The sequence below is a fragment of the Sciurus carolinensis genome, chromosome 9, assembly GCF_902686445.1.
Source record: "Sciurus carolinensis chromosome 9, mSciCar1.2, whole genome shotgun sequence".
NCBI classification, from domain to species: domain Eukaryota; kingdom Metazoa; phylum Chordata; class Mammalia; order Rodentia; family Sciuridae; genus Sciurus; species Sciurus carolinensis.
Window position 1 is genome coordinate 10,870,650 of NC_062221.1, and position 9,994 is coordinate 10,880,643.

The following is a 9,994-nucleotide window of genomic DNA, read 5'->3' on the forward strand; positions in this document are numbered from 1 at the left end:
TTGTGACTGAACTCTTACTGTGCCCAGTTTACAAATTAAAGCTTATCATAGGTATGGCATGTAATAAAAAACCTAGTACACATAGCATGCATTTCTCTCTGTGGGTTCAGGCTCCTTTGGGGGTCATGGCATATATGACCTGCAGATCAGCAGACATTACTATATTCTGTATCCTGCCTAAATTGTGCAGCTCTGGGTCTCTGATTTGGCCCCGTACAGATTAAGCCTTTGGAAACTACAGTATGTTCGTGTATTTACTACATGGGAAAATTTCTCTACAACAGTTCTCCAATAGATGGCCTTGACTTATAATCCAATTTGTTTGGTCACAAATGTGTAAAGATGGGGAGATTTTATAACTTAACCTCAATATCTTGTTTCTTCTGGAAAAATAAGAAAGTATGGTAAACTGGACCCACCTTTCCAGAGAATGGGCTAAAACATACTAAAGTTGAGTAGGGCTACTCACTTACGATGTCATATGGAAGCTCTGGCAGTCTCCCCACATCTTCCTGAGGTTTCCCACCATCAAGCTTTATTCTAGTAAGTTAACCAGCTTCCTTCTCTATCCATATGAGTTGCACTTCCTCTGTTGGAATCTGGTTATATGAGGTGAATCTATCCCCTTAGAGACTTCCCAGTCTAACAATGCAGAGGGCAAACTCTAATAAAATACTTGTGATGTAGAGACTTTTAAAAGGAAGTTGTAAAGGGATTTGTATAGTGTGTATTATGTATGTAGCAAAGCTTCATATAGTGGTATGGAAAATAATCGTTCTGCATGTAGGAGATGGTACGTCTACCTTAGAGTCAGAGAAGGAAAGTAATAATTGTTCTGTTAAGGAATGATGTGAACAAATTTAGTTGGCATATATTTTATTTTAGGATATAAGCAAAAACACTGGAGAAGCATTTTGAAATTCTCATATTGAATGCTAAGGAACCGAGATTGCATCCGGCAACCATTTTCGGGGGATTCCTTAAAGCAGCCATTATTTGTAATGAATTAATTTCTCTCCTATGCATCTAGAATGATAATATCTAGGTACCATCTTTGACAGAATTGTAACGCAGTCATTTGATTCATTGTCTATAGGGTTTATGATTCGAAGGTTGACATTTTAAAGCAGAAATTATCTGTATGAGGAATAGCCATGGGAACTTTGAGTGAAAGGAGTTTTAAATAGCCAGATCAACAGCATGAGCAGGAGTCACTCTAAGGAAAGACTATTTCAAGATACATTTCCCAGGTGCATTGAGGGTGACTGATTTATGCATTTGATGTCCATGAAGAGTAAAAAAAAACTTAGAGATGATTCTCATGTATTATTCTGGATGTCAGATGTCTGAGAAGTCTAATGAATAGATACCAATGACCAAGTTATGAATCATGTGGTTGGGGGGTAGACTGTTAATTTGTGGGAAACTAATCTTTTATATTTAGGTCATGTTGGATCCTAGTTATATAGAGGAAAAGGTTGGGAGTTTTCACCATGCAGATGGTAGTTGATTCTGTGAGACCATCATCCCAAGGATGAGTAGGAGAGTCAAGTGGACCATCTGTCCCACGTAGATGAAAGTTTCTCCTTCCAGGATTTTTGGTATGGGAAAAACATGGCCACATGAAACTGGCATCCCAATATAGTCTTGGCTATTCAAAGTCTAAATTCATAACATTGTTAGGAGAATGGAATTGCTTAGTAATTATAATGTCTTCATATCTAAGGATATACCAACTGTTATATAAATCCTTCATTTGTAAATCTTATCCGCAACCATTTTTACAGTAACATCACAATTTATTACATTATATTTCCTTGATACATAACCATGTTTTATTTGCTATATTACAATTCGTTTTTTTGCATTTATATTTGAGATGATCCGAAGATTTCCCTTTTAGAATATTATTCACCAATTTTTTTTTTTTTTTTTTTTTTTTTTTTTTTGCGGTACTAGGGATCGAACTCAGGGCTTCACCAATTATTTGTATTAAATTTACGCATTTAAAATTTTTATAATATAATACCAATTTGTTATTTCCAGAGGTCGAAATTTTATTATAGGGATTTTCTGATATTAAAATTTACCTAAAATTGAGCTAGAAATTTTCTAGTCCTAATAGTTCTTTGGCTAGAGATTATTATTCACACTTCTTATCCAGGCCAAAAAAATTTACATTTTCTACTTGTGGCATAAATTGTTTAATTTATAATTGTTGCTATAGTAATCAAAAATGGCAAATATCAATATCTTTATCAATGTAGTATTGAGATTATGACTGCCAAGTTATCATCTCCATTTTTCATTTTAAAAAATATTTTGAAATTGAAAAGTAGAATAAAGTTTTCAAATACTTAAATGACAGCTATTACAGATAAAATACTAACAGGTATAAGCCAGAATTTGTTTGGGCTTTGTTTACCGTGATATTTATCTCATCTCACATAACCACTAAAACTCAGTGGCTCAAAAGCAGAAGTTTTTCTTCTCATGCTTATGGTCTGGAGGTCAACTGTGCTTCTGTGGATATAGCTAGGCTCCGACTTAGGTTGCAAATTGGTCTAGGTACTGTTCATGTATGTGCATTGTAGGATTATAACCACAGCAGCTAGTGGGATGAGATTTCCTAGTTGGTTTCCACTAGAGATCAAGAGCCAGATCAAACCAGTTAGCCAGGTTGAAAAACACTCTTCATGTCACCTGCAAACACACCTTGGTCAAGCAGTCACATGGCCAAGCCTGATCAGTCATGAGCTAGAAGAATCCTGGGTTGACACAGGAAGCGAAATGAAATGCACGTTGAATAAACACTGATCCAGGCCATCACGATTTCATGTAAGAAGGGTACTTCAGGTTTTTTTAAGATACCATCTACCTCCACCGAATGAAGTGGGACAGCACTTTCTATTTTCCTCAGATTGCTTAATTGGTCCCAGCCTGCAACAGGAGCTCAGGATACGTTGCTAGTACCTGAGGTACCTCATGCACATTTGAAAAGGACTCAGTTCCTCCTTGTTTAACAGTGTCCTAGGTGTGCATGACTAGAGAAGTGTCAGGTCATTCAGCCCCCCACCTGGCCACCTGAGTGGCATTACTCTGGGCACAATCTGCTCAGCTCTGTGATGGTCCTGAGCTTTCCTCTGGTAGAGGTGCAAAAGCAAAACCTTTGACATTGGAACTTTTTTCTCCACCCTTTTTCTTATTTTTCTGATCACACCCCCAAGTCATCCCTTTCCCCCCACCTGGGGAAACCCATCAAGCTGTGTGTTCATCACCTACTTCACTCAATCGGCCAGTCTTCTCCAGGTTCCCAGCATGCCCTGTTTCTGTACTCCCTGAGCCTGGTAGTGAGCTCACCATCATAGTTATTAAAGCAGAAATCTAATAGGTAGTTGTTTTTACTTTCAAATTATCTTCTTCATGGCCTATAGAAATTTTATCAAGGAAACATCTCGTATTTTTATTCCTTTCTGCTTAAATTTTGTTTTGGATTTATTTGAATTATAATGTATTGGGCTGGGGAGATAGCTCAGTTCGTAGAGTGCTTGCCTCACAAGCACAAGGCCCTGGGTTCAATCCCCAGCACCGCAAAAAAAAAAAAAAAAAAAAAAGAATTATAATGTATCTTAAGGTAAAATAGGAATCTTAGATATTTCAGCAAACTACTTTCAGTAATTTTTTTTCTGTGCAATGAAACATTTTTTTACCTATCCATAAATAGATACGGGAGCCTCCATGTATCTGATGTGGGTTACATGTTCATGGTGACATATGGGCAGAATTTTAAGATACTACTAGTGTCATTTTATAACTTTGCTGTAAATTTTCTAGGAATTATTAAGACTTTATTATTTTTTTTCAATGCAGATTAAATCTCTTGATGAAGAGTCTCTGGTCGGCAAGATTTCCAAGCACTGGACTGGGTTTTTGAGAGAGGCATTTACTGACGCCGATAACTTTGGGATTCAGTTCCCTTTAGACCTCGACGTGAAAATAAAAGCCGTGATGCTTGGTGCCTGCTTCCTCATCGTGAGTGTTCCTACTGACCCTGGTTACAGAGGTCTCCCTAGGATCCTTCTGAAATGATACAGTAAATTGTGTATTCCACAGTGACCTTCTCCAGTTAATGGGTTTCTGCAAAGGTTCCCATTTCATCCTGGGTCTGAAATTCTATTTGATCCTAACACCCTGGATACCCAGGGGACTAGTTTCTGTCTGAAGGGTCTGTGCATTTTCAAAAGACTAAAAGAGGACTTTGTGTCTTGTGCTGAGGTCTTTGAGTTTTCCTTTCAAAACACACAATTAGTGCTTTGGGGAAGATGTTGAATCTGTTTTAAATTTAAGTGGGAAAACAATCTTTATTAAACGGGAAAACTTTTATCTTGGACTCATTCATAAATAAAGCATAAGATAGGAGTATAAACAGCAACAAGAGTAGACACTACAAATGAACTTCTGGATCCAACTACCAATTTATAGGAAATATGTGGGAAAGAGCAGTGATTTTAAAACTTTTGAAACCCAAATACCAGGCTATACCCCAGTTCAACCAAGTCAAAAGCATGGAATCAAAAATATATGTAGGGCTAGGGAGATAGCTCAGTTGGTAAAGTGCTTGCCTTACAAGCACAGGGCCCTGGGTTTGATCCCCAGCACCGCAAAAAAAAAAAAGAATATGTGTAGATGATTCCAAAATTACCCAAGTTAATGGGTAATGTTGCATATTTCAGGAAAGCTAATGGGCACAGGGAAATAATTCTTCACCTCAGCTGCACACTATACCTGGGTATCTTTCAAACTACCTATGTTCATATTGCACCTAAATCTATTTGAACTGAAATCTCTTCAATCTATTTAGATCTCTGAGATGATTACATTGTAACCAAAGTTTGAAACACTCACTACATGCTTATCTTAAACATTGACTTGGGGATGAAATCTTTGAGAGAATGTACAGCAAAAAGGATTCAGTTCCAAGCCTGGCATGGTGGTGCACACCTGTAATCCCAGTGATTTGGGAGGCTGAGGCAGGAGGATGACCAGCCTCAGCAGTTTAGTGAAACCCTAAGCAACTTAGCAAGACCCTGTCTTTAAATAAAATATAGAAAGAGCTGGGGATGTGGCTTAGTGGTTAGGCATCCTTGGGTTCAATCCCCAGTACACACACACACACTGTATATATATATGTAAAATAAAATATATAATATAATATATATATATAGCCAAATTCCTTCAACAAATAAGTGTTAAGGTAAGTAAGAAAGATAAAATAGATGGCATAAGACCCACCAACCTAGTACAGTTAGTAGAGCATGTTTGGATACCAATTCAAACAAACCTATATAAAAAGGCATTGATAAGACATCAGGGAAATTTGAATATTGACTGGCTACTTGATGATAGGAAGGGATTATCAAGATGTTTAGATATTATGATGATGATATATAAAAATAGATTTCATATATTTTAGAGAGACATAATGAAGTGTTCCATCATGAAATGCTTTGATATCATGGGTTTGTTTTGAAATAACCAGTGTGAGGACAAAGGAATCTAGAGGATGGAGTAATAGATGAAGTAAGAGTGGTCATAGAAAGCATTATAAGCTGGATAAGCAGTTGCTGGGGCTTTTTATGTTATTATTCCTGGTTTGGGATATGCTTAATACTGTCTATAATAAAATTTAAGTAGAAACAAATTATATTTTCCATATGTGAAAAGAAAAAACAAAACAAAACTGTTCTTCAGTAAGTGTTCTTTCTCCCTAAAAAGTAAATTTAACCTTAACCTTAAGGAAACTTAATAGTGTGAAAGGTAAGGTGTATTCAGGGGAAGAAAGAAATCTGGGACTGTTTAGATTGATGGGAAATGGGGATGGAAGCGGTAGAGGATTATCAGGAAATTTCTGGGGTCTCTTTCTGAAGAACCTTAAGATATAGTTAAAAAGGAACAAGTGAGTCCTGGTGTAACACTAAACACTAAAATGACTGTGCAGAGCAATAACATGTTACATATTTCAGGAAAACTAGAAAAGGGGATTTGGAATGTTTTCACTACAAAGAAATTCTCATTGTTTGAGAAAGTAGTAATGTTTAACCTGACATGACACAATGTATAGCTGTCTTGAAAAGTGGAACCCATAAATGTAGCTTTTGTGTCCATTTAAATTTTTTTAAAGAACTTTTTAAGATGAGGCAACTTTTCCTAGACACAGATTGATTCATTGAAAATTATGTAGTTAATGGTTGTTTTAAAACTAGGCGTAATGAAATAGTTGTAAATCTGACCCTTAGAAAGATCAATACTGGTGCCATGTGCAAAAAGGGATTGAACGGAGGTAAAATTGCAGTAGCGTAAGGCCAGTGGTTGGTGGGAAGGGCCAATGGTCACCTCTGCTGGGTAAAGGAAAAGAACAGATACGAGAAATGAAATCCACAGAATTTGACTGACGTCGTAGAAGAAAGTGTCTAGCTAGAAACCCTGGTTTCTTGGAATAATATAAGCAGGGGACACAGGTTTGATGAACCTGGGAAACAAACTTCTGTCTGTACTACATTCTGAGATGGCCATCACCATTCCCAAAATCTGATGTGGTGCTGTATCTCCACAGAAGTTGTGTTACTAGAGAAGGACTATGAAAATGTGAGGAAGACAGATTAAAAGAAATATTTCAAAGGGAATGACAGAAGTAGCAATCAGAGAATGGAGAGACTGATTAAATGCATACAGATATTAATAAATGGAGTCAGAATTTACTTGAGAATGGAGAGGTGAAAGCAGAGTTTACACAGTTGTCAACTTTTCCCTGATTTGCTTATTATACTTCATTTTTTCTTGTTTAACAGATATGGTGACTGTGTGTGGTCAGGTCTTTAGCTTTATGTAGCTGAGAACTGCTCTCAGCTGCTGCTAAAAATTCATTTCCATATTTTTTGCTCCTTTACAGGACTTTATGTTTTTTGAAAGAAACCAGGATTGAAAATTAGAAGTGTGATGGACTAATGAATGTATCCTCAGAAAACTGCGGGGAGCTGCATACTGTTTGAGGCTACTGAAAAGGAAAACTCAGTGGTTTTCTTTTCTTTATTGAAAGTACTCGTATGTGTATGAATAAAACTATGATGTTCAGTTGTGTGGTTTTGCTTTTTAAATTAAAGAGCTGTTTTTCTGAATCATTGGCTTATCTATATGTATATTTTTGTACATTTTTTAATATTTAGTGTGAATTCCAGAAAAAACGTACATAAGATATTTTATGTTTTGAAATGAAACTTCATATTAAAAACTGCTTTGAATGATAATCTCTCATCTACTTTTCATTTTGCAACAAAATTAAAGCCTTAATTTTAATATAAAATTATATATTATTCTACTACATTTAGTTACAATTTATTTCATAAAACACTTAATGTTATTTTGCAAATCCTATCGATTAAAAAATGTTTTATGGATAATTATAATGCACCAATAAAAATTTTTTAAGTTAAAAATAAGTTTCTGTTTCTTTTGTTACTACAGTCAAATATAACCCAATATGGTTATTATTTAGGAAGCAAAAGATGTTTTTTTTTTCTCTAGGGAATCACATTATATTTAAATTCTCCTGTTAACCAATCTTCTGTTATAACTTTCACACTGACAAGACAATAAATTACCAATTTCAAATGGTTTTCAGTGAGAAAATTAGGAACATAATTTTGTGTCAGAGAAATATTAATTTTTACTCACTCTAAAACTTTTCTATTGGTATAATTTTAGAAGTTGTTATTTACACATGAAATGTTTAGCTCCTATATTCTAACAATCCCAGACCTTGGTAAGAATGAGATTAATCATGTGTTAATTAACCAGAAGAAATATATTCATTTACAGGTTATGAACTGCAACAGTGGTCAATCAGATTATCAAAAATAATCAGATGTCTGGAATAGAAACTCACTGATGGACGTTTGCATATGTGATTTTCTTTTTAAACACAGTGTGGTCCCTGGACTCGGGTGGTACTCGGCTCTCACCCGGTTACACGAGGACCCCCACACTCCACTTCCTGTTCAAACTCTCCCCTCTCCAGAGCCAGAGCACGTGATGCCTCGTGGTAGGACCTGCACCAGGGCACAGGCTGGGACCTGCGCCTATCAGAGAGGCCGGGATGGCTGCCCTGTGGGAAGCTTGCCTTGAGGAGGAGGTGAGCAGCCCACGATTTGCCTCGTGCCGGGCACAAGAGGGCTCAGGAAGTAAACCGTGGAGACCCCCGTCACCCTCAGCAGAGCTCCACCAGAGCCCCTGTCCTCGCCCCGGGCGTGAGCTGCAGCAGCGCCCCAACAACCCCAGAGCCTCCACTGGCAGATGAGGAGGCCAGGGCAGGGCAGGGAGGTGCAGGAGAGGCAGGTCTGGGTGAGCTCCCAAAGCCTCCAGCTCGCCAGCGGCCAAGTCCAGCCATGAGCTGTGACCGGGACACTCACCGCAGCTCATGCTGGGACAGGCCGCCTGCCAAGGGAAGGGGCACCTGCACAGCTGGGTGCCAGGGTTATTGGTCGTGCCAGTTAGAGAAGAGGCATCCCAAGGTAGCGGTCAGGTTGCCTGAACCAACCCAAAACGAAGCTTCAAGGACCCGACATTTCTGTGGCGACTGAATGACTGTCTTCTTTCTTCCCCGTCTCTCCTCTGCATGGGATTCAGGGTCTCTGGTGAAGCAGAGTGAAAAACTACAACTGGTCTACTCAGTTCCTTCCTTCAACTTAGCAAGGAAGTTTTCAGAAACCCACAGGCCATCAGCGTTCACCCCATTAAGTGCATATTCTAGACATACATCTTCTCATTTAATATTCACAGAGAAAATCATCAAACATGAAGTATTAGTAATTTAAAAAAGAAAAACACCCAAAAGAAAAGCAATTGTCTTGTCATCTCGATGAGATTTGAGGGTTGTTGCAGGTTTGTTTCTGCTGGGGGTAGGAGCAGTACAGGCGAGGTATCCCAGAATAAGGGTCTCCTGGAAAAGAGCAATTACGATGTCTGTGGATGGAGCTGTTTTCAGTCCTGAGACAGGAACTCTGTGCAGGAGTCAGTGGGTATGGGGTGAGGGGAGATGGAGGGAGACGGGGAGGACAAAGTCCCCCAGAGGGCGCACAGAGCTTCCGGCCACACCCTACCCTACTCCTGCCCTGACCTCCACACCCTGACCTGGCTTCCTGACTTCCATGGAAGAATATTTCTTCACCTGACCCTCTTTCAAGCTCTGTGTCCCTCCACATGTCTTCATTACCTTGATTGACACTAGTATAACATCAACATCAAAAGGTTGTTTATTCGGTGATCTAATGAGCAGTTATCTGCAACTGACTATATTAGAAAATTTAAAAGAATGTGTGTCCATAATGATTAATATTTTTTTTAAAACGGGAAGTGTTTCAAGCAAATAGATAATTTTGGCTAAGTTCCTGTATTATGCTTGAATGGCATGTAAAATTCACTGTGGATTCTCAGATGAATAATGAGCCTTTGCTCTGGAGAGCCGGCATGTGTTCCCTGAAGAAAACAAAGTGGGAGATGAGTCTCACCTCACAGGAGGGTGGAATTCCTTCTGGACAGAATGACATTGACTTTCCTTTCTCAGCCTCCAAACCTCAAAATGTGACAAGCCACGGAAGGTGGGGCCCAAACATCTGGATCATGAGACAAGACTAAATAAAAATGGACTGTAAGGAACTTGAATTCAATTCTCTGAATTATAAGCGGGGAGTCACAGGGCAGTAATCCACAGAGGTAACTGACCAGAGTGCTCTGACTTGCCTCCCTCATCCCACCTGTTCAAGTTAATCTTTAATCTACTTTTAATGTTATATGATCGAAAATGTACTCATTGTGCTAAAAGGTAGTTTAAAGTTTACCCAAATTGGAAGCTGATTACTCGAAAAACTGATGCTTAAAGTCTGCCTGCCCAGTAATGGCAATTTTTCTCTGCCTCTGGATTCTGGTTTCCTATCAACAT

At 38.4% G+C, this 9,994-nt stretch overlaps 1 protein-coding gene across 2 annotated transcripts in view; it reads left to right on the top strand.

The window, feature by feature from the left end:
* Nucleotides 1-7,175, top strand: part of LOC124993335 (phospholipid scramblase 1-like) — a 25,640-nt gene extending 18,465 nt beyond the window's left edge. For both annotated transcript variants that reach the window (XM_047565108.1, XM_047565109.1), the window contains exons 8-9: nt 3,871-4,032; nt 6,950-7,175. In XM_047565108.1, coding sequence (XP_047421064.1) covers nt 3,871-4,032; nt 6,950-6,982 — 195 coding nt within the window. In that variant the 3' untranslated portion in view covers nt 6,983-7,175. The remainder of the gene's footprint in view (nt 1-3,870; nt 4,033-6,949) is intronic.
* Nucleotides 7,176-9,994: the final 2,819 nt, after the last annotated feature.